This window comes from Mirounga leonina, unplaced genomic scaffold, assembly GCF_011800145.1.
Source record: "Mirounga leonina isolate KUSES-001 unplaced genomic scaffold, KU_Mleo_1.0 Mir_118, whole genome shotgun sequence".
NCBI lineage: Eukaryota > Metazoa > Chordata > Mammalia > Carnivora > Phocidae > Mirounga > Mirounga leonina.
In genome coordinates, this window is record NW_023270277.1 from 898,827 (window position 1) to 922,879 (window position 24,053).

Genomic DNA, 24,053 nt, shown 5'->3' on the forward strand with positions numbered 1-24,053 from the left:
GGCTCCGTGGCTCAGGGGTTAGAGCACTGGCCTCGTGACTGCGCATCTGCTCAGTGGGCGGCGGGGACCCCACAGACCTCGTCCCTCCGGGGCCTGGCGGCTCCTTCCAGCCAGGAGGGGCCTCAGAGGCCAGCTGGGGGTCACTGCGTGCCAGTCGCGCAGCCTCACAGGCCCCTGTGCTTTTGGGAGGCGTCCCTCCAGCTGGGCATGCACGAGGGAACACCCCCTTCCCCAAGAAGAGCCCTACCCTGTGATTCTACTAAAGAGCCCCGTGGAGGAAGTGGCCTGGTCAGGGACAAGGACTGGCGCACTCCCGTGGGCGTGGCTGAGCCCAGGTAAGCGGGGCACCATGGCCACGTGCTCGTCACACATCGTCCCACAAGCCAACACTTGCAGGGAGCCGGGCTCACGGATGTACGAGTGACCACCTCCATCACCCAGAGCACACAGGTGTTTGGGAGCTAACATTGCTTTCATGGCTGTTGGGAAGCCTCCTCTGGCCCACCGGTGGGAAACACTTGGATGATTTTTAAGGGCCTGTGTAATTGCCAAGGGCAGCAAAGTCATAGGGTGTCCACCTGCGGGCAGACAGGTCTCCCCTGGAGTCCTGCCCAGGAAGGGAGTAGGCAGAGTGAACCCAGGGGTGAAGGACCCCCCCCCACATCTCCCTCACAGTGTCCTAGACTCCACCAGCGAGTCCCACTTGCACGACCCCCATGCAACTTCGAACATCCTTTCCAAAGCAAGCTTAGCCACCTCTCCCTGTGTGTCCAACACTGTTGCCAGGGGTCTGTAACCCAAGTACCCCCTTAGGAGGACATGCACAATGCTTTCCTCCCATAGGGAAGGGGCCAGCAAAGCAGAACTGAGCAACTGACCTCACATGACCACCACGGTCGGTCATCGTGAGCCACGCCAAGAAACTGCCCAAAGCACCGTATTCACATACAAGTGAACAAATAACCAAGCTTTCATCACTGGTAACTTTCAACTTTGGACCCAAGACTTGCATTTTGCCACCCAGCTGCACAGTGATGCTGGTACCAGGCCTCACTACAGCCCCCACCAAAAGTCACTGAGCCGCTGCACAAGCAGATGACCATTGGAAGCAGGTCCCCTTGTGTGGACCAGAGGGCTAACCGCACACAGACCCCCCAGCATGAGGAGTCTGTGTGGGCCGGGTCCCTCTCCGCGAGGACGAACCAGCACACCTATTGGTCTGTCTGGGACGTGACCTTTCCTTCCTCGTTCTTCTGTGAGTGCTCCTATCTGAGCAGCAGAGGGCCCAGCGTGGATGGCAGCAGTCTGGGGTCTGAGCACAGAGACGTCCCGTGGGGCCGAGGCAGCGATGCAAGGGGACCAGACCTGGGGAGGTGACCCCTCGGGACCTGCACCGCGGGCTCAGGGAGCCACACTGAGCACCTTGTGGCACTCTCCACATGGACAGAAGTCTGTGGGTTCACACCATTTACAATTTTGATACAAAAATAGGAATACAGAAATTGTGAGAGAAATGCAATAGTACTTATGTGAGGGTTCTTTTCCCTAGTGAGGGCTAGCCGCTGGCTCAAGAAAGAAATGGAATGCACATAAATAACAAAAATGGCCGTTTCGTTTTGGAATAAGCAAATTTCAATTTCTAAAAGAGAGTCAGCAGGACATGGCAGCAAACGTTCGGTAGAGTGCATCTACTTCCCCAGATGTTTGAGTCCTGAATGGCACCAAGTTGGTAGGACTGGGCAGAATGCTAGCAGGTGAGCGACCTGGGGGTGACTGGTTGACGAGCCTGATTCAGGGGCAGCACGTGGGACACGCATCCACATCCCCTGTGCCTTTTCACGGAATGCAAGCACTCCTTTGTTTTGTTCAAAATGCAAGTAAGAGTGTAGGTCCTCATAATTATCGCCAGTTTGTAAAACGTTCACAGAGCCAGCATCAGTGGCCAGTGACCACGACAAAACGCACTTCCCCTTCCGATCGGGCGGCAGACAGAATTGGATACTGTCCTTCTGGGTGCTGGCCTGTCCCTGGCCGAGACGGAGGTCATGCCTCTCTGAGAGAGTACCACCACCCCGTGTGGCTGCAGTGGTGGCCCTCATACCACATGGTAAACCCCTCCTCAAAGATTTTATCCCCTTTTGCAGGACAGAGAAAGACTCCATGGGATTTCTACTGGCTAAATATGACAAATTAAAAAAAATGAAAACAACCACGTTCCAACCAGAGCCTTCGCACGCTGCCCTACTTGTGAGAGTCTCCTGAAATGTGTGTGTCTCCTTCTAGGAATGTCCGCCTTCTTATGTATTAACATAAGGGAATAAATCAACATGTCCTTACAGCCCAGACTTCCATGAAAACCAGACAGACAGAGCACAGTGCAGAGGTACGCATCCTGAGGGCTCACCCCGCGGGGGACCTGGGTGGGTTTGGACGGCCTCACACCCTCACTCACCAACCCTCATGGTGCCCACACAGGTCTGTGCTGTGGTGCGTGCTACCTGGGAAAAGGAGCTTTCTTGTGAGAATGCAGCTAGGTAGGGTCTGCACACCGTGTGCTCACGTGACCTAAAGCATCAAATCCCCGTCTGGACTCTTCACTTCCCACTCACTCATTCAGACAGATAGTGTTTGCACGGCCAGCGTCAGCACTGCAGTTTGAATCTGAGGACGGGAGCTTACGGTCCAGTGGGAAGATAAGCTGTTTACCCATGAGACTGCCCAGGGTGAGACCCAGAGCTGCATGTGGGCCGAGAACAGGTGTCTGGTTCTGCACGAGCGCCATCGTGAAGGAAGTTAGGAGGAAGCCTGCTGAGTGCAGGCCAGCCTAGGTGAGACAGGATCCAGTGCTGAGAGGCTCTGGGATCAGCTGGATGGCGGGGCAGCCACCGGCAGGTGTGGGCAGGAGGGTGGGCGTTCCAGGGAGAGCCGGCGAGGGGCGGGGATGAGGAGGCCAGAGGCGCGGCTCCAGAGGATGCACCCTGGACGGCCACTGAGCAGTTCTGGGAGCCGTTGCCGGCAGGCCTGGACAGGGGCCAGGGCAGAAGATGGGAGGTTGAGCACATTGGGTGGTACTGAGTTTGAGGAGCAAAGAGGACGTTCAAAGCCGATTACAAAGTGTTTAGCTTGGAGAATTTGGAAGTTGGGAATGACAGAGAGGGCGGCTCACGAGGGGAGCCCATGGGAGCTCTGGGAATGTACGGGTTTAGACAAAGCTTGGGGTGGTGATAAATTGCCCAGAGACGCAAGTGGAGATGTCTTAGCCTGGGTTTGGCAGCTGTTTCTGCAAAGGACTGGACAATAGTCTAGGTTTTTATGGCACAACCGCTGGGCTTTGCCGTTGTGCGAAACAAGTCACCGACCAAATGGATGAGGGTGGTGGGGCCCCATATGGCTTTACCTATGAACACTGAAATTTGACTTCACATAATTTTTACATGTCACAAACTCTTCTTTTTTTCTACCCAACAATTTAAGCATATCAGAGCCATTCTTAGCTCACTGTAACAAACAGGCTGGGGAGATGCCAACCTGGTGCTCATGGGAGAAGGCAGGGCCAACATACACGTTTGGGAACCCCTGTCCTTTCCCACCTTCCCTCCTTCACTACTCCCACATGTGGACTTCCATGCCCTGTGGGAGAGTGCCTCAAGCTCCTCAGCATGGTGGGTGATGCAAAGCCATCTCCTCACCTGCCCCACAGGGCCCGTCCCAGCTCTCAGGCACCTTGTCCGGCCATGGGTCTTTCATCTTTGCATAATTTCTACTCAAGCTCATGATCAAATGCAAGATTTGCCATTTTGTTAAAGTTCCTGCTAATTCCTCCAGAATGGACTCCTTGCTTCACTTTCTGCATGAGTATGTATTTCACTGTCTTCCATTTGTTCCCTAGCTCTTCCTTAAAACTTGTCATCCAGAAGGAAAGAAGAGGTAGATAGATGATACATGATAGAGTGGATGGACAGGAGGATGGATGGATGGATGGATGAACAGATAGATGGGTCAGTGGATGAATGGATGGATGGATAGAGGGATGGATGGGTGGATGGGTGGATGGATGGATAGATGAATGGATGGATGGATAGATGGATAGATGGATGGGTGGATGGATTGATGGGTGGATGGGTGGATGGATGGATAGATGAACGGGTGGACAGATGGGTGGATGGATGGATAGATGGATGGGTTGGATGGGTTGATGGATGGATTGATGGGTGGATGGGTGGATGGATGGATGGATGGATGGGTAGATGGGTAGGCTGGTGAGTGGAAGGATGGATAGATGAATGGATGGATGGATAGATGGACAGATGGATGGGTGGACAGGTGGATGGATGGATGGATGGATGGATGGATGGATGGATAGATGAATGGGTGGATGGGTGGATGGATAGATGAATGAGTGGATGGATGGATAGATAGATGGATGGGTGGATGTGTGGACTGGTGAGTGGATGGGTAGATGGATGGATTGATGGACGGCTGGATGGGTAGACAGGTGGATAGATGGATGGATGGATGGATAGATAAACAGACAGACAGAAAGACAGCAACTAGCCAGTGTCTGGAAGGATGAAGGCACTTAAATCAATGTGTGTTGAGTGTTTTTGAAAACAGGTGGTAGGATCTAAGGTGTGATATCCAAAGACTGGGGTGAAAGGTCCTACTTTTATATCCTGTTGGACATTTCCATGGCCCTGCCCCTTGCTCCCAAGCATTATGCTTCCCCCCCACACCCCCACAATAGGCTCATTTCACAGTTATTCTTTAGGAGCAATGACTCAATTCTCTGTACCTGCAGCAAGCCTTGGGGAGGACATTCTTGTAGGGTAACCACAGACCACAATTGCTCTGTGATGTCTACTGCCTGGTGCCTGGGATCAGGGACAGCTCTCAGCTTACATCCTATCAAGAAAACTGACCTGGCCACTCTCATCCTTAATGGGCATTTTCTTTGATGTTTTCAAAGTCTGTTAGATGAATCTAGTGTGAGAGAAATGGAGTCACTGAGGTTCTTCTCAGTAAATTATGGTAAAAGTTTGCCTTTCCTTCCGTTTTTTTATTTGTTTGTTTTGTTTCTTAAAGACCTAATATTGAAGTTTTTGTTCTGTATTCTTGTTTCCTTGTGAGCCAGCTGAAGAGCTTGGCTCAGCCGAGGTTTCTGACAACAGGTATGTTCAGGGTGGGTGGGAATGAATGCCAGTAATTACAAGCTTGTCCGGCTCTTTAGAGCTGTCAGCTGATCCTCACAACAGCTCTGTGAGGTCCAAAGGATGGGCACTATTACCACCTCTCTGTTCTGGGGGCAAGTAACACCCAGAAAGATTAATCTGCCAAATATCACACAGCTCCTAAATGGAAGAGCTGAGAATAGACCCAAGTAGGTTTGACTTCGAATCCACTAATAGGTGTTGCAAGCATGAAAATGTGCTCTACTGGTCATGACCTCACCCAAAGTCCAACTATAATGACGAGGTCAAGGAAATCAAGGAGGAACTCCTCCCTAGATCACTGCGAGATATTGCTAAGTTGGAAATTGTATAAACGGAATTCTTAATTATGTGAATTCAATTTTTTGATCCTTCATTTGCAATCAAATGGATCAAAAGGATAAAATTATAACAAAATGGAAATTGGTGAATTATGATTAAATAAAACAAAAATAATTATTTTCTGTTATACCCTAAGCCACTCTCTTTTCCACTTACATTTTTGTTTCTCTATATTATGAATTGATACACGCAAGGATAATCAATATGTGATACGTCAAAGAAATACTAAATTTCACTCACTATACATATTAATTGTTATTAAGGCAAAGAATGACTAACATAGCTTAGAAACATGTGCAGCAACTCACATTGAATTGTAAAGAGGTTTTGGAACTCCCCAAACATTCAGTTTAAATGAATATTTTTGTGTGCTATGATTTTAATTAACTATGTTTTTCAGAGAGGAGCTAAAAGAACTTTAAAAGCCCATCTCCTCTCCTCTGCTACAGAACAACAAGATAAGACTTATAAATCATCAGAACTTCTACAACCCACATCCCAGTCGGGAAAATTTGCCAACTCAGTCCACATATCCTAGAATTTGAAGCAGAAATGCAGTTAGATAAATACGTGACATCAGAGAAATGCAGTCACCCCGCTCTCGTTCAATGACTTACCATGTTAACACAGGGAAGCAATGGGAGCTACCTCGAATTGCTGGCAGAGGGCTCAGAACCCACGAGGGCAAGTAAGCTACCCCCTTCCTGAGAGGCAGGTGGTGTTTTATTTGTTCTACCTGCTCTTTGTTTTTATTGGATGCATGGTAGCTAGGTCACCACAGGAGGCCTTGCCTGGCCCCACTCTCCATGGGGAAACAGGCCAGGGCCGGCACCTGCTGGAAGGAGGCCCGGTGACACCAGCAGAAGTTGTCTGCTCTTGGGTGCACCTTCGAGTCACTGGTAAATGAGATAATGTCACCGTACAGGCAGCATCCCTGGGGAGGCCAATTTAGTTGGTCCAGGGTGCAGCCTGGGCATTAGAATGCTTAACATCTCCCCAGAGGACTCTAATGTGCACCCAAGGTTGAGAGCTCTGAGGGAACACAGAGTTTCTCCAATGGCCAAGAACTCTGGGAGCTACCTCTGGCACCCCCAGGTTGCTCTGTGTTGGAACCATCCACGAAAGGAAGTTTATGAAGATAAGGACCTGCCTCAGCCACAGCAGGAAGCCCATGAGCCAATGGCTCTGGGTCTCCACATTCTGAAAGTGGCCAGAATGTGCTGCTTTGGAAGCATCGAGGGAAGGGCATCTTTCTCCGTCCTGCAAGCTTCCGCTCACCCACACCTGGGAGCACACAGGGGAGCCCAGCCTGTGGGTGTGCTTTCTTTGGTACCCATCAAGGGACCCCATGCTCGACCAGTTTGTAGGAAACGGATATACACAACAACAACATTATCAACGGCAAGCGTGACGCTCACTTAAAGAGTGTGCACCTCCTACCATCATATCCTTTGGGGGATATATCCCTGGTTTGCACCTTGGGAGCTATGGCCCGCTTGCCATAAGTATGGCTGTCGTAAGTGTTGTACTCAAACGAGGTCTTGGAATATTTCTCCAGCTCTTTGGCCAGGTTGGAGCGAGGCGTGGTCGTGGGGACGTTGTTTCTGTAGCCGTAGTGAGGGATCTCGAGCTGCTTTACAAAGCACATTGGCCTGTAAGCAAACAAGAAATAATCGACAGCTTGCTTTCCCGCAGCTGCAGGTAAGACATGGTTCATGTCAGCATTAGGGCATGTCGCTCAAATCCACCTTCCTGAGCAAAGACCGTGTGTGCTGGAATTGCATAGCCCCACATAAGCCGCCTGCCTCACTGCCAGCATGCGCAAGAAGCACACAAATAAGACATTTAACTTTCCCCCGTATTTCCTGTTCTGTTTGGGGCCCTGGCTGGCTGGACTCGGGAGGTGTGAGGACAGGAAGGACCCCGCGTCCTGGCATTCCTTTCTCAGGGGCTTCAGACAGGAAGAGTTAACAACAAAGGAGGTGAGCTAGTAAGACGTTTTCCTTAAAAAAAAAGAGAAGAAATAAAGAAAAACTCTTAGGGACATGGGTTGACCCAAAACGAGATAAAAATGTACATGGCTGGACATGAAAATGGAAAACAGATAGCAGCCGGTCCGTCCAGTATTTTTACGGGTGGTCATCCAGCAGTCCAGACTCCGGAGGAAAGTATTTAAATGGAGGAACACTCAGTTATTACACACTCATCAATATTCTACCTGGTTTTGCGTGTCTATGTGTGTGTGCACCTATTTCCATATCTGATGGGTGGGATTTTTAAACTGTTTGGGGAAATGGCTTTAGACTTACAGACAAGTGGTGTGGAGGGGTTCCCTTTGCTCTACATTCAGCTTCCCTCAGGCTAATAGCTTTATCAAATCACCAACACATTTATTTTGATTTCATTTATTCAGCCTATTCTTGTCAAATTAACGAAATACTGTGGTGATTCGTTGAATGCCTGTCATGTGAGGCATTTTACCAGGTAATCTGTGGCGGTGCATACAGGAATAGACCCTCGCCTTGCCTTCAAAGAGCACGCAGAATGTGACATTATTTTAAGAGTCCAGCTGCGAAGTAAGCTGTACAGATGGGTAAACGGTCCAGGCAAAGATCCAGGGAAGAAACTACAGACGTCAAAGGTGAGAGGCAGGAGTGCTAACGGCATCTCTGGGGACTCGTGGGAGCTGGTGACCTGCGGCCAGATGGGGGACCTGCTCCACCCAGTGGGCAAGGCCCAAGGCTTTGGGCCGGGGAAGGTGCGATCCCCAAGCCTTCAGAAGATTAGGACCAGCTCAGAAGGAGCGGGGCTTGGAGCAGAGGTGTCAGTGACCAGGTGGCCCTTGGTGAGGGACAGACGCTGTGCTGGAGGCCCACCACCCGCGGCCAGGACTGGAAAATTGGAACAGGGTTGGAAACCCTTACATCTTCCTGTTGCACAATCTGCTTGAAGACTTTTCAACTCTTAGTTAAATGAGCGTGGATTTATTTATTTATTTCTAAAGATTTTTTTTAAATTTTTATTTATTTGAGAGGGAGAGAGAGAGAGCGAGCAAGCACAAGCAGGGGGATCAGTAGGTAGAAGGAGAGGGAGAAGCAGGCTTCCCGCTGAGCTGGGAGCCAGACCCGGGGCTCCATCTCAGGACCCTGGGATCACCAACTGAGCCCCCCAGATGCCCCATGAGTGTGGATTTCAATTATCTTCTCTTTGCTCCCTTCCTGTCTCCTTCCTTGCCCACCGGGTGAGTGTGCCCCACGTGGAGACACCATGGGGAATGCCCACAGGGAGACCGGGTCCTCCAGGCCTTGCCCACACTTGGGATGCTGGGGCCTGAGGTGCGCCCCGGGAGCTGGGGAGCACGGGAGCACCCCAGAGACGAGGCTGTGGTTGGTGTGGGTGCTTCCCTTCGGGCCCTGTCCCACCCACCTTGCCATGCCCAGCCAGAGGCACATAAAGAATATTGTTTGTAGATGCATATCAGCCCACACTCGTGTGTTCCATTGTCATTTGCTGTGGTTTTCCATGGCTTTGGTCTGTGGTTTTGGCCACAAAACCACAGAAACAAGGTCAAAGGCTGTTGCTTCAGGCTCTACATCGGCGTGGAGGCTCGTGTCTGAACGGGGTGGTGTTTGCAGTCTGCAGCCCCCAGGGAAGCATCTCCCGAGTGATGCCTACTCAGCCCAACGGGAGGGTCCCCAGGATGGGGGCTCAGGGCTCTTTCTAGCTCTGGGGTCTGGCTAGAGGTGACAAACGTGGACAGAAGCCCTAAGCCTCGGTTGCTCTCTACCTGTTCTCAGTTCTCTTGGCTGACAGCCATTCCTTCTCAGATGGACGGAGCCCCAGGGGAGGGCTCCCACCTGCCACTAACTAACCTTATCTTCTGGGAGGTGGGGGCCGCAGGCTCACGGGGGCATGTTAGACCGCTAGCACCCCCACACAGAAAAATCTCCGAGAACATACACCAACATTTATTGAGGGTTTATCTCTAAATAGTAGGGTTATAAGTGGTTTTTATTTTCCTGGTTTTGCCTCATTTTCCATAAAGATTTTAACTTTTCGGGGCACCTGCGTGGCTCAGTTGGTTAAGCGTCTGCCTTTGGCTCAGGTCATGATCCCGGGGTCCTCGGATCGAGCTCCCTGCTCAGCGGGGAGTCTGCTTCCCCCTCTCCCACTCCCCCTGCTTGAGCTCTCTCTCTGTCAAATAAATAAATGAAGTCTTTAAAAAAAAAGATTTTAAGTTTTCCATTGAGGGACAAAAGGGTGCATAGTGACTCTGGTAAAATCCCTTCAGAAAACTAAACTAATGCACAACAAAACCAAGCAGGTGTTCATGCCACTTAAATGGTGCTTTTTCCCAAGTGATTTATCCTAAAGAAATAACGTAATGGAAGCAAAGCTGTGTGCACGTGTGCGTGTTTGTACTCGCTGCTCCCTCCATAACCGTGGAATGTGGACCCCACCTCCGAGCGACGACCTGCTTCCTGCATCGGGGCGCCCCCCCCCACCCCCGAAGGTGGGCAGCCGTGCGACCTGCAGGACAACCCTGTGAAGACCCGGGAGTGTGTCTGCCATCGTCTCCTCCAGCGATGGTTTGAAGGGGGCAAGGGGAAGTGAGAATTGATAGACGGGATCTGGGACAGGGGGTTTCTCCCTCCACCCCTCCCAGAATCCTCCCTGTCTAAACTGAAACCTGGCCTGGACCAGGTGATCTCTGAGGTCTTTCCATGACAGTGACCGAATGGGTTCAAGTTCGTCACTCAGCCGCCCTGCACCCAGCTCCTCCGTGCCCCCTCGGGGTGTCTGGGGACAGAGGAGCCGGCCCCTCGGCGGGCTCCCCCATGGAGAAAAGCTCCGTACGTCCTGCGAGGCGGTGCCACGCTGCAGGCTGGTAATATGCCCTGTCCTCCAAATTAAGATAAAATTACTTTGGGCATCTCATTAAGGTGGGAGCTTCCCTCTTTCATCTAACAGTCACAGAATCACAAAATAACATCCAGGCCAGAAAGAAAACCAGAAACACATCATCTACTCTCATTTGAAGACTTACAGCGGGCGGGCAGAGTCCCAGAGTGGCCAGGTGGCCCCCTGCCCTCACACAGACCCCGCGGGCGAGGGGTGGGCCTGGGGCTTGGCTCTTACAACTGCACCAGTGACCACCGGCGTTCCTGCCCGCCTCCCCCGGGGCCCCCGGCGCCCGGGCGTGCTGGGTCTCATGACATGACATGCTCGGCATTTGGTACCTTAGCACTCGGTCTGAGGCCTGGTTGGACTTGGACACATCACAGCTCTGGTGTTTCTCCTGCGCCTTTGCCAATTTCTCTGCTGCAGCAATAGGGCATCCAGAGAGGCTGCAAGGACAGAAAGCGGATTTAATCGTCTCCACCAGCAGCTCCTCGGCACACGTCGCCCCCTCCCCGCCTCTCCCTTGGTCGGCACCAGAAGACCCAGAGCAGCTTCCCACACCTGCTGTGGGCTTTCCCGAGGGGACGGCTAGGAGAGGGAGAAATAATCGTGGCTGTCGTGTGCATGATGTCCTGCGGTCTCCAGTGGATGACGCTGAGGACCGTCCGCGCGTAAAGCACACTCAACCCTCTCCAGCAACTGTGAGCCGAACTCTGGGTCATTCAAGAGGACACGAGCGAGTTGAAACTGTAGACACAGATTCCACTCGAGGATGTTTCTGCAGGTGAGGATGGAGCCGCCTGGGTGGGATGAGCTTCTAAAAAGCCCAGGAACGGCAGCTCTCCGACTGGTGTCAGAAGATGACTGTGGGAGCGCCACTGACCGTAGGGCTTGGGCTTCCCACCGACCAGCTCGTCCACGTCCTCCCCGGGAGGGGCGTGGAACTGGGAAGAAAGCAGAATGGTCTCTAGGGCCGCTCTGAAGTGTTTTTTTGGAGCTAAATATTTACGGGAGAGGCAGCAGACTGCTTCTCTGGTGCTTGCGTTTATTCTTCATGAGATCACGGGGTCTGCTCCTCGTGGGTCTGCACGGATAGCTACACACAGGTACGGATGCGTGCCCCCCATGTGCATCATGTCTCACAAACACACCATTGCCGAGGACTGACGAGGGAGCTGGTGCTGTGAACACCACACTGAACGCGCTCAGCATCAGCCTTTTGCCAACCTACCGATCATTCCCTTCTTCTGCAGACTAAGCCCAGGACAATCTCTGAGGGCCACGGGGTTGTGATTTGTTTCATTATGAATTTAACACAAGTAACCAAATTTACCAGACGGAATAAATTAAGATGAAACTCATAATAGTTTCCTTCATTTAGCCATAATTTCACATGAGCTTCTGAGGCTGAAAGAATAGGCTGTAAGATACATTTTAACAGATCACTCCGGCTATTGATAAAGAAGTATTTGATATGATCTGAGTATTATGAGCAGCTTTGTGAAAGTCAGAACAGGAAAGGAAAGAGAACTGGAATTTGTCCATAGCAAAAGTGTGATTCCAAGCATGTCTGTTTACCTGGCTCACGGTCATGCTAAACGCTCCCCAACTAGAACTTTTGGGCAGCTGCTAGTATTTTGGTGATGTCCACGCTGATGACTGGGGTCTCGGCAGAGATTCAGGGGCAACCTAGTTAGGTCACAGGCCATCCAGTCTTCGTGCGTTGTAACCCTTCCCTGTACGATGCGCACAGCTTCTCCCCACCCCTGGACGGGAACTGAACGTTCCCTGCAGATGGCTGGGATCCATCTTAAGTATTACACCAAGGAGGGCACCTTCTGGGGGACTCGGGATGAGTGGGTGGGACAAGTAAAAAATCCACTCTGCAAAAAGGGGTCTCAGCATTTGCCTTCCCCATGCACGATACGCTGCCAGAGAGCGGCCTGTCCCCCGGGGCAGGAAGGGGAGGTGTGCAGGGGCGCACTCCCTCCGGAGGAGGTACGGGTGTGGCTGTCAGGGGACCTCCATCCCCGCACCGGCATGGGGCACAGGAGCGCTTTGCTTACCTTCTGTGCGAGTTCCTGTTGCTATTTACATGCCCTCGCCCTGTGCAGCCCGGAGTGGGACACTTGAGAACATTCTCATGCATGGCAAGAACTTGACAAGGAGAGGCAGAGAAGACAGCCCAGCATTAAAACATAGAAATGGTCCGAATACAAGAATATGCAATCATTTTAACAAAGGCTGGGTTAGTTTATGATGGACAGTCCTACACACATTCGTGATGGACATGGTCAGGAAACACATGTAGGAAGGAGAAGGTTGTCTCAACCTTAGTGTCATTGGCATGCAAAGCAGGGTGCATGGGGGGCGCTGCGGAGGTCGGGAACGTGGCAGCCGACTTGCTCCAGACGGGGCAGGGAAGCAGGGCCCCCCTACATCTCCCACACATCAGCCCGAATATCGTTTAGCCATGTAACAGCACGTAGATTGGTAATTTTTAAAACATGCTTGTGCTCTGGAAACACAGAGTATGATGAGGGCACAGTGGTCGTGGGTGAATAGAGACCCCCAAACCTAATCTGTAAATAGAATGAATTAAATAATGACTTTTCGTCTGGGAATCAAATATTGTATTATTCTGCCAGTGGGATGAGCTAGAATAGTAAGTATTATGCTGTGTACCCTGTGAAGTCAGCATGGGGACCCCGTGGGGTGGGGTGCCACAATGGGAATAGGCAAGGCGAGCAGCCTGTTGCTGGGGGACAGCGTTTGAGTTTACATGGGGCGGTGACAGGCCTGGACAGTTTGCATGTCTTCTCCTGCCTGGTCCTCAGTGAGCCCTGCTGCTCTGGGGGAGCTGGGTGCTAGTGGGAAGCCATGAGGACTGACCCCAGCCCTGGCCCCCACATGACTGCACTGCGGCAGCAAGACCTGGGGCGCTTTCCCTGCCAGCGAGGTTTACCTCACAGCAGGACCATGAGAAACAAAGTCTGCCCAACTGGTTATGAATCCTCTACGATTTTCCTCCTTCTCTAGAACAGTCTCTCTCTTCCCTGAAGTCTACATGCTATTCCCATCGGGAGCCGTCCTCCCTCCTGACCAGGTCCTTACAGAGCGGCTACATTCTGGCTTCATCTTTAGTTCCGTGGCTCCCGTGTCTTCCTGATATATGGTCCATGCTCAGTAAGCACCGGTGGAACGAGGGTGAGCCAGCCTTTGGCTCACTGTGTGTTGGGGGGCTGGCTGGAGGGGTGTCAGGAGGCCTCCCTCCCGGGGACCCGGCCCCGGGCCCTGCCTGCTCGCTCCCCGTCTCCCACGTGAGGCTTCATTCTGCACTCCCACCTGGCCTCCACTCTCCCCTCCAGGGTCTGGATTCACCTACGTCATTCTTGCTTCGGACGATTTTCCCATCTTCCTGTTGCGGCATCGCATAAACCCTTCCCACGACACGGCCTCCCTCTCAAATCAATATGTCTTTCCTTTCCGTTGATGCTATGCTTTTCGAAACAAAGTCTTCCCTGGAGACGGCAGACCTTTGGTGCCCAAGCGTGGCACGGATCCCAAGCAGATGGCCACGGTCCGTCCCGTGAGTGTAGATGCACTCCTTCCCAGCCAGGTCGGTGGGGGCCGGGCTGAGCCCGCCCTGCCCCCATCTCTCAGCCCCACATGGTCCTCAAACCTCTGCTGCATCTGCGGCTCCTGTGCGTCCCAACCTCCCTCTCTCTCTCTGAGCTGTCAGTGGCCTCTGCTGTCCGTCCCCCCAGACTTCCTCCTCAGGCCTCCCCGCATGGGCCAGACCTTTCCAGGACAGCTCTGCCCCCTCTTCCTCGGCTTCGCATTCTACACACTCCCATTTTCGGCTCCCGTTCCCGCTCGCTTTATGCCTCCTCTCCTTGGTTTCTGCTGCAGTGCCGAGAAAGCAGGTCCCGGGAGCCCCCTCTGCTGAGGAGCCCGCGGCAGTCCCCGCCAGCCTGGAGCCACCGGGCCCTCCTGCGCTCCCTTAGTGCGGCCTGCTTCTCCCGCGCTACATCCATCAGCGGAGTCCCTCCTTTCGGCTGCCGGGCGGAATTCTCCGCGTCACCTCCTGCCCCTCCCTCTCTCCTCCTTCATGCCCGCCTGTGTCTGGAGCGCGTCTTGAACTCCTCCCAGACTTTCCACCCCTGGCCACTGCCTCCGACACACCTGGTGTCCTGTGTGGACGACCACGACAGCCCCTGGACAAGCCGCGGACCCCTCCTCTCCCTCAGGGCCAGCTCACTGCCACCCCAGGGAAGCCTGCGGGTCCCGTGGGCAGCCTGATGTCTCAGGTGTGAGTCACCGGCCGGGGAGCCCCTCCCACTGCGGTCACCTTCTGTCTTGAGCGCATGGCCCCCTCTCAGCTGTGCTGGGAGCTCTCGGGGGGCCGGAACCACATCCTGTCCCGTGGTGCATCCTCGGTTTCTAGTGCAGCGAGCTACCAACTGACTACTCGACCACCTCCAACTGGACAGAAAGGATGACTGGGGGAGGCTGGCCCAGAAAAAAATGGAAAAAAATCTAAAGCCCCCTGAGGATTCTAATTTTTTCTCTTTTTAAATTCTTACGTACTGGGACACATGGGTGGCTCAGATGGTTAAGCATCTGCCTTCAGCTCAGGTCACGATCCCAGGGTCCTGGGACCGAGCCCCACATCGGGCTCTGTGCTCAGCAGGGAGCCTGCTTCTCCCTCTCCCTCTGCCTGCCTGTCTGCCTACTTGTGATCTCTCTCTGTCAAATAAATAAATAAAATCTTTAAAAAAAAAAATTCTTACGTACTATAAAGAACTACATGTAAGTATTTAGAAACGGCTTTCTGTAGGTGCTCTGGAAGTTGGTCTCAAGACTGGTGTTGAGTGGACCTCCCACCTCTTCTGGGCGAAGGTGAGCCCAGGTGCGGGCTGACCCCCGGTCTGCGGGAGCACAGCCCCTGTTTCTACTACATGTAGACTTTTCCTGTGAAAATAAGGAGTTGGGAGAATTCCTCAGCCAGGGAAAGGAACGGATTTTCTATTCGGGAGGCGAAAACGTGTGCCTTCTAGAGAAACTGCATCAGGAAGCTCTCCCTAAGAGGTCAGTGCCGGTCCTCACGCCTCAGGGCACAGAGCGGCCGTGGCGCGCCCAGGGTCTCGGCCTGTGCCGACCGAGACGGGAGCAGCAAGCCGGGCCCAGGGCAAAGGGACAGGCTCGGGATTCGGGCAGATGGGGCCGAGATCTGGGCTCCGCTCTCCGCTCGGGCAAGCCGGTACCTGCCCACAGTGGTTGGCAGACGTGGAGCGTCTTCAGTTTGCCAGGCACCGAGCTAAACCCAGGGAGGAGGGGGTGAGGCCTTCTGCTCCCCGCTTTCCTTGTGGGGGAACCGGGGCCGGGGGTGCCCCGCTGGGCCCGCTGGGGAGTGAGGGAGGCTGTGCAGGCCGGTGAAGGCGGAGCGGCCGGCGCTCAGATGCGGAAGCTGTTGCGTTCGGACCATGCTGGCTCCCGCTCATGTAACACACGGACACGGCCATGCACTCAGATGCGTTCCCCTCCGTACTCTGCACGCCTGTTCACACGGCAGTTACCAGAAACACGGGTTTCTTATCTTCAGTAGCCATTCGAAAACCTGGCGGCACGACAGCTTCTAAAAATACTTCATCTGAAAATGTTCAGCTAAACCTGTTTCGAAGCCTCAGCTACCGCAAGGAACCTCTCTTTTTCTGACAGATTTGCGCCTCAAGAACTCCAAAGTTAGCCATTTTGGTGGGACAACCCTCCGAAACTCCTCTCAACAATCACCTGGTCATCCTGACCATCTCAGCCAAGCTATTCCTTTTTGCCTACTAGAAATTGTGTCTCAGTTCACGAGGAAAATCCTCGACATACCTTAGGCTCAAAATCAAGACCTTAGACTCATCTTGTCATTTCTGAAAATGTGCCTTTTCCCCTGAGCAATCAATACTAATTGTATCTAAATAGCTGGCAAACTTTATGTGCTGAGAAAAAGATAAATAAAAGACGTGTACGTCATTTCATTTTCAAAATAAATGTGGTTGTGTTCATAATAAATCATATATTCTCAGAACCTAACCAAAGGAATGCTTTTGATCTAGACCCACCCGATTTAAACTAAGGTTTGTTTGTGTGGAAATGTTGGGACAGCCGTGACATGAAGCAGACTTTGCAAGCGAAATGGGATCAAATACAACTACAGGTAGCAGCTCATCCATACAGAAGTCTAGATCACTGGGCAAGAGGAGGCTCAAGGACCTTTCTCTCGGGGATTCATGGGAGTTCAGCTCTGCAGGGGCGGGTAGAGACCCTCTGAGGTCTCTTGTATGATTTGTGAGAGATGAGGGGACGAGTGACTTGCCCGAGGTCCCCAACAGGTCAGAAATGAAAGCGGGAACGGAGCCCCAGCCTGTCCGCTGCAGGAAGCAGCGCTGGGGGGCGGGCTGCCGTCCCAGGCCATCGGGCGGGAGTGGCGTGGGCAGCCCGAGCAGGCTGCTCAGGACGAGGAGGGGCGGGGAGATGAGGTTCAAGGTTGGGTTGCACTGACGTGGAATGACAGAGGCACGTGGCTGACACAGACAGGGCCGTGGGCGTGCGGGCCCCCACGGGCATTGGCAGAACACGGACTTACTTTCCGGAGGGACCCTATCTTTGTGCGGGCATCCGGACAGACTGCGGTGATGTGGATAAAGCCCGGTTACGTGGCCGGTTCCATCACACCCCGGGGTGGGACACTTGCTCTCTTTCTTTTCTGCTCTCGAGGGATCTAAAAGCGACAACAGGTGTCAAGAGAATGAATTTTTTACCCATCCAAGACAAAGGTGATTAATTAACAACCTGAAGAGACCTTGATAAATAAAGAAAAAAAGCAGGTGTCAGGGGACAGGCTGTGACATAGACTTGCGTAGGTACTTCTTTGGTTTTGGGTAACTTTTTGACCTTAAACATCGTAATCATGAATCATAAAATATTTTACTTTCTTTGCTGGTAGGAGAAAAAAAAAGACTCTCCCTGCCTTAGCTCATGATTAATTATTTTCCCGTGTGTTACATGATAAGCTGTGTTGCTCAAAGAAATCAACGTAAATAATGATGAGACAGTGACCTTCTCAGAGAGCCAGACCACTCGACGATCTTCAACATTCACTCTGTGAAATTCAACCAGGGAGCATGATGCTGTTCGAACCCCCTGCCATTCGACAGTTTCTGTCCCATTGGGTGCTCGAATCGTTTACACTCTTAGGTGCAAAATTTTACTGCTGTTGGAGGTTGTCATCTTGCGACACTGCTCCACAGCCCACCGATTCAGAGATTTTCTGAAAATAAGCTGAACTCTTAGAAGGCACTGTAAGCAAATGACCAGAATGGTGAAAATCCCACCCGACAGGGGAGATGGGCAATTAAAAAAAAAAAAAAGTTTCAGAAGCTGCTGGAGCAACCGTTTGTCTCGATTTCTTCATCTGTACTTGGAAGCAGAGGAAGGATCTTACGATGCTGTGCATGCATACACAAAATCAAGAGGTAATGGTTTTATACACCCCGGTTGGCTCTCTGCAACCCCAGTCGAGGAAGGAGCAGAGCAGACCTTTGGTCAACACCTGAATGCCAAATGCCAGAAATGCAATGCTATTGTTGGTAAAATTATTTCTATATCCAGAACTGACCACAGTTCATCAGTGTGCAGAAAATAGCCCCAGAAGATATTTCTAAGATAAAGCTCAGACTGAGTAGTAATGAAAGTGGGCAAAAAATTATTTTTGAGTCAGTTTTTGAAAACCAGTTGCACTCATCATCAACAGACAGTGACTACGCTGGTTTGGTCCAGGGAGGGTGAGGTTAACGTTTCCTTAGGGGTGTAACACTCTCCTATCGATGTCTCATTACCCAGGCCAATCGTGACAGTGAGAAAATATATGTTTGGTTCAAGTTTTTTGAACTCTTATGGACTTTCTTCTTAAATCTTGCCTGTGAGCTTGAAATAGACAAAGGGCTCACAGGAATAGATAAGCAATTTTATGTTTATATAAAAAAACTCACCCCCCTTTCTTTTTTTTTTTAGCTAGGATTTTATTCTAGGTAATTCATCTTTCAGGTCCTGGGTCTGTGAATTAGTGCCCTGCTTGAGGCGCATACCCTGGATACAGCTGTAAGAGTCTCCAAAGACAACCTGATATTCTGTTGTTGCAGCTTTCATTTCTAAATATCTTACTGGGGCTTCTCTTACACATGCAATCAAAAAGCCTAGCATTTTATTGCCTTTTGGGTAGTTTCATGATAATATTAGTATGATTTAATTAATGTAAATATAAAATAGTAAGTAACAGTTTCACAGGAAAATATTCATTATTGAAGATTATAAGCTAAATGTAAATAGCGTTTAAAAGGTAAAAAACAAAACAAAACCCTAAATCGTAACTATTAATCATCATTAAGTGACTCTTCTTCATTAGTACACTTACAAATTTCCTAACAAGTTATATTATATCACAGATTTCCAAAGGGTTCTGAAGTTAAGTGCAGATCTGTATAGAAACAAGTGGCTCAAACAATTTCAGTTCTGGAGGACACAAGGGTATAATCTCCTCTCGATGCCGCTTGCCTCCGCCATCCCCTCCCCTTGCATGCTGGGTTCCGGAAATCCCAATTCATCTTGAAGGTAAACATTCAAGCAAACAGAAAGCAACCAAGCAAGCAAACAGACCAGTAATTCAACTGAAAACCCTGCAAGAATGTCTAGAAAAAAAACTGTGCACTGAATTTAGCTTGCTCCCCTCCCTTCCAAGTGGATGTTTGAGAAGAAAGATAGAGGAGTTTCCTGATGGACGTCTTTTGTCTTAGCTCAAGATTTTGGAAAGGTTACTCATTTATAATTTAAATCATTTTGAGGAGATCATGTACAAATGAGAATTGGTACAATAAAATAACAACGAAGCTCGAAATGAAGATTATTGGTATGCTATGAGGTTGTAGGAATTGTCCATTGGCCGTGTTGGTGAAAAGTCACAGGATGTATTTTTTTTTTTTTTTTTTAAATAAGGATGGCATTTGTCTCCTTGGCCCACTCTGGTGTCCCTGCTTGGTTTTATTTAATTGGTTCTGAACAAACCTACGGATATCCTGAGAAGAACCTGGGAATGAGCTGGAGCACGCATATGAAATGGAGGAGCTTTGCTCAGAGGAAGAAATCTACAGAGACTCGTAGAGGCAGGAGTCAATGCTTCCTGACTCATTTGGAAGGTCCACACCTCAGCCCTCCCCCCATTTCAGGGAAAAGCGCATCTCAGGTTTTGCTGTTCGTTTCTACCCCTGCCCCATTTACTGAAGGGAAGCAAGCGGTTTGAATTCCATTCCTTGCAAGAAACAAAATAAAACCAAATAGCAATAACAAAGCAAAATGAGTAGGAATCTACAGAAAGCTGCTGGGCGTAAGGGAAGCACGGAAGGCAAGAAGCCAGGGCGGCATGGCGTCTGCGATGCCAAGCGAGCCCACACGCTCCCCAAGGCCCTTGCTGCATTCCCCGATGCCCGCTCCACCGTGAAACCCGCCCTACGGACCTCTAACACGGAAGCCCAACGTGGATTTGTCCAACTGAGCCACCCGTGAGAAAGGACACTATTTCTTCCTAAAAATGTTTGTTCCTATAGGATTCTCAACTATCCAGCTAAAGCGTTCTGCCAGATTGCACGACAGTTATGAGCATCCATGCTGTTTCATCATCTCCACTGCACCCAAAGCAAGCCTGATGCTCCGCTGGGCTAGACCCTGTCGCCTTTAGGAAACGACCCCTTCCTCTATGCCGCTCCTCCCAGGGGTCTCCCTTCACCTCCCGTCCGAAACGGCGGTCAGCGCTCAGGCCCCTGCAGATCGAGACCCCGACGGGCCTCTGGCTGAGGTTTGTCTCTGCTGGGCTTGGTTATAGCAAGTGCACACATTGAGAGGAGACTACACACCTCGGTCGTAACAGAAGAAACAGGTTCTCTGATTGTTCGAGGTTTCCATAGCAACTGATTTTCAAACCAAATTCCTGAACCTCATCATCAGATCCACAGTGAGGAAACTCAAGTCTTTATAAGGAATAGAAAACAATGTAAGACAGAAGATCTTTTTTGGTACTAATATGGGAGGATTTAAGGAATTACTAATTTCATTTTTGAAACTCCTTCTGATGTAGTTCTTGTAACCGAGCTAACCACAGCCTCAAGTTTCCACACGGGGTTAAATCATAACCAGCTCGTATCACAAGTGGACACGGTTCTTATTGCAAACATGGGGCCAGTCATTCACTCAGTGTATGTTCATACACTTCGTAGATGTACTGACCATATATGTGTATGTTGAAATACAAACACAGATGCAAATATGGGCCCCTGCGTTTCATAAATGAGAATCTGCTAGAAGTCTCATGTTGGATGGTTCTGAGTATTTTAACATAAAGTAGGCGCCATAACTGTTTCCAAAATGGAATGGAATCAGTGAGTAGGAATGAATATAGTAAAGAAATTACTATTGATCTCAGCTTAGGACACACCATGGCTTGCATAGCAAATGGCTCCCATTACTTACTATCTTAGGATAATTAATGTGCAGTCATTGCCCTTGTCTTATGTTATCGGTCATTCTGTTACTGTTCAATTTCTATCAGGGATGTTTTCTGTGGGGGGGGGGTTCGTCAATAACTGTCATTTGGTGATAATTTTATAAATCATGATGCCACCTACCCAATCTAATACATAAAATATGTGTTTCATCCCGGACTGGCTAATTTTTGTGCAAGCCCTTGCCCTTCCACACGGACTGTGGTTCATCTGTAAGAACACAGGCTCATTCTAGTGTTTTCTATCACATGACATGTTTGCGCACTAGCCCTATCTTTCCAAGGCAAGCGTCTCCTGCTGAGATATCATGTTCCTCATCTGCTCTGATCATAGGACACTGAGATGCTTTGTGCCTTTCCCAGACAAATACTTTATTGGCTCTCCAGAAACACAAACTGTGATTCTGTAACCAGCTCTAAGAGATTTGCATTAGTGACTTAGTGTGATGCCCACGTCATGTGTAGACTATCATCGGCATCGTTCACCCTAGCTCCTGTCCTCATGGGGCAACTTACGTTAGGTAGAAATATTACCTTTACCATAGTATGGCTTTTTGACATGGCTGTCACTGGACTTAGGCTTCCTCTCCTCCCCGGGAAGCTGTCTTGGTGACTGCTCCTCGTACGACCGCACATTGTCCCGCCTTCCGGCCTCCATCGCCATCTTGTCCCTCATGGCCTTCGCTCTCTCTGTTTCCAGAGCAATGGCTTTCTCCAGGAGGGTCAGGTTTCCCTTGGTCATGTCAAACACCTCCTCAGACCTGTCTGAGTTCACGGAGGTGGCGTCGTCGTCTCGTTCGTGATACCCGTCCTCCTTTGCACAGCTGGAGAAAGTTCTAGACCTGGGGCTCAGCTGCTCCTCGAGCCGCATCAGGTTCATCATGTCGGAGTAGTTCCTGTCCGGCGTCCTCCCCGCGAAGTCGTCCTCTTGCCGGGCGTGCTGACGGATGTTCATGTTCTGCGGCTGGGTCCTGTCCTGCGGGTTCGTCTCACTCAGTTTCCGGGCCAGATCGAAGCACTGATTCCTCAGGCACTCCAGGCTGCTCAGACACACCTCCTCGTCGCTCTCCTCCACCATCTTGTCCATGAGCCCGTTGTTCATGGGCTTCCCCAGCATCACGTAGTTCATGTTCCTGCCGTCCTGCTGCGACAGAGAGTCTGCGTACGCTCTGTCGTTGAGGTTCTCCGAGAGCACCACCCCGTGTCCTTGGGCCAGCAGCTTCAGGGAGTCCACCGTCTCTCTCACGACGTCGCTGTCCAGGTCCAGGCTCAGCTCGCTCTTCCGGCCCAGGGTCTCGTTCCGGTCGCTGCCGTCCTCCAGGCTGGTGGAGGTGTTGCTGTTCATCTCCGACTCCGTCCTGGCCCGGTAGGCCGCGTCCTCGGCTATCTTGCCGAGGTTCAACAAGGACTTGGCCACCAGCTCATCGTAATTGTCATACTCCTCGTTGTTGTTGTCGTCCTTCTCCGCGTCTTGCATTATTCGAGTATTGTGACAGCTCATTTGATGGTCTTCTGCAAAGAAGATAAAAAAAAAAGGGACAAAAAAGAAAAGAAAAGGAAAAAATGGCTAGAACTTGAAGTTTAGTTGCAACAGCATGGAAAGCAAGTCAATTGCACGTCAAACCCTGCTCACCATGTACTAGAGACTTAGGTCCCGCGTGCGAATCGGCAGACAGTGTGGCACAAAGGGGCGCAGAGGGCACTAAAACTGGGAGGCCACAGGAAGCACTTGCTAGAAACTATTGATTTCCTTAATTATTCTTAAAACAAACCAGTATATGTGGGAAATGTAATTTTAAAATATTAATTTTTCATTCTAAATTTTACGCGTGGCTTTTATTTTTTCATTGGCTTTATTGATTTGCAGCCCAAGCAGATGCGTGATAATTACACTCATCATATTACCAGGCTTTCTAAGAGTTCATGAACTTTACTCGATACCAACTCTTAAACAGATGTTCGCAGAAATTGCTTTTAAATTGTGTGCTTTCGCAGGGATGCTCAGGTACCGCAGTGGAAGGCCTCGGGCTCATGCAGCGACGCCATCACCTACCCTGGGTGTTCAGCATCAGAAGCACATGTTTGGACCGGATTAAGCTACTTGGAATGTTCTACCTTACAGGCAATTTATTATGATGCACAGTGAAGCAACAGGAAAGCGTAGTAAAAGTTTAGAAACTAAAGCTAATTAACGGTGGTTCCTGCATGCATTTACAGGTTGGAGAGAGAGGGAGAGAAGACGGTGTGGTGACCCAATGCCAGTAAAGTGCAGGCCTGGGGCCAGTGGTGCACCTGTGGGCCGTTCGCTGCTGCGGTTAATGGGACCACGGCACCCCGGCATTCGCCCGCCTCCCAGCCTCAGGAAGATGTTGGTGGGCTGGTAGAAATACTGTATGAATGAGTATTATGTCCAATCACAAAAAAGGATTTAGGACAACTTGCTGAAGCAACACCATGCTAAAAATTACACAAAGCCCCTATGTTTGGCCCGAAGTGTATCCTGTTTAAGGCTCAGGAAATACGTGGGAGGTGCGTCTCTCTCCGCTGTGCTGAAAGATTGCTGGTGTGGATTTTGCAAATGCAGGTACTATCGGGGGGGCTCCGAGAGCCCCCTCCCCCAGCCCTTAGACTGGGTTTAGTTAACCTCATGCCACTGTCACATCCGCCTTCGTTTCTGCGATTAAAACACCGAAGAATTGCTCTGGTTTATCAATGCACTGAAGAAATGAGGTGTATTGATTAGCACCAAGTACCTGTTCGCTAACAGCTGAGTCGGGGTGTCCCCGGGGCCTCCGTGATGGATTTCACGCTGTTCCCTCAGAAGAGGCGTTGGCTGGTGAATGAGGTTTGGGCACCAACACATCATAACAATTTTGGCTGGCCCACATAGCGAAGCAACACGTTTTTTAAAATCTAACACATCTTTCTAAGTATCGGCAAGTCAAGCTTGCCGTATGTTAGTCATAGAGCTTCGCTAGTTGTATGAAACAAATATTGTCTCT

The 24,053-nt window shown here is 50.7% G+C and overlaps 1 protein-coding gene across 4 annotated transcripts in view; it reads right to left on the reverse strand.

Annotated features, from left to right (window-relative positions):
• LOC118007339 (myelin transcription factor 1-like protein) overlaps positions 1-24,053 on the reverse strand; it is a 138,663-nt gene that overhangs the window by 71,558 nt on the left and 43,052 nt on the right. For 3 of the 4 annotated variants that reach the window (XM_035000368.1, XM_035000367.1, XM_035000369.1), the window contains exons 5-9: positions 21,592-22,560; positions 17,089-17,223; positions 12,518-12,608; positions 10,790-10,897; positions 6,990-7,201 (exon numbers count right to left, since the gene is read on the reverse strand). In XM_035000368.1, coding sequence (XP_034856259.1) covers positions 6,990-7,201; positions 10,790-10,897; positions 12,518-12,608; positions 17,089-17,223; positions 21,592-22,560 — 1,515 coding nt within the window. Of the gene's footprint in view, positions 1-6,989; positions 7,202-10,789; positions 10,898-12,517; positions 12,609-17,088; positions 17,224-21,585; positions 22,561-24,053 lie in introns of all 4 variants that reach the window. The other variant, XM_035000366.1, reaches the window with a different exon arrangement.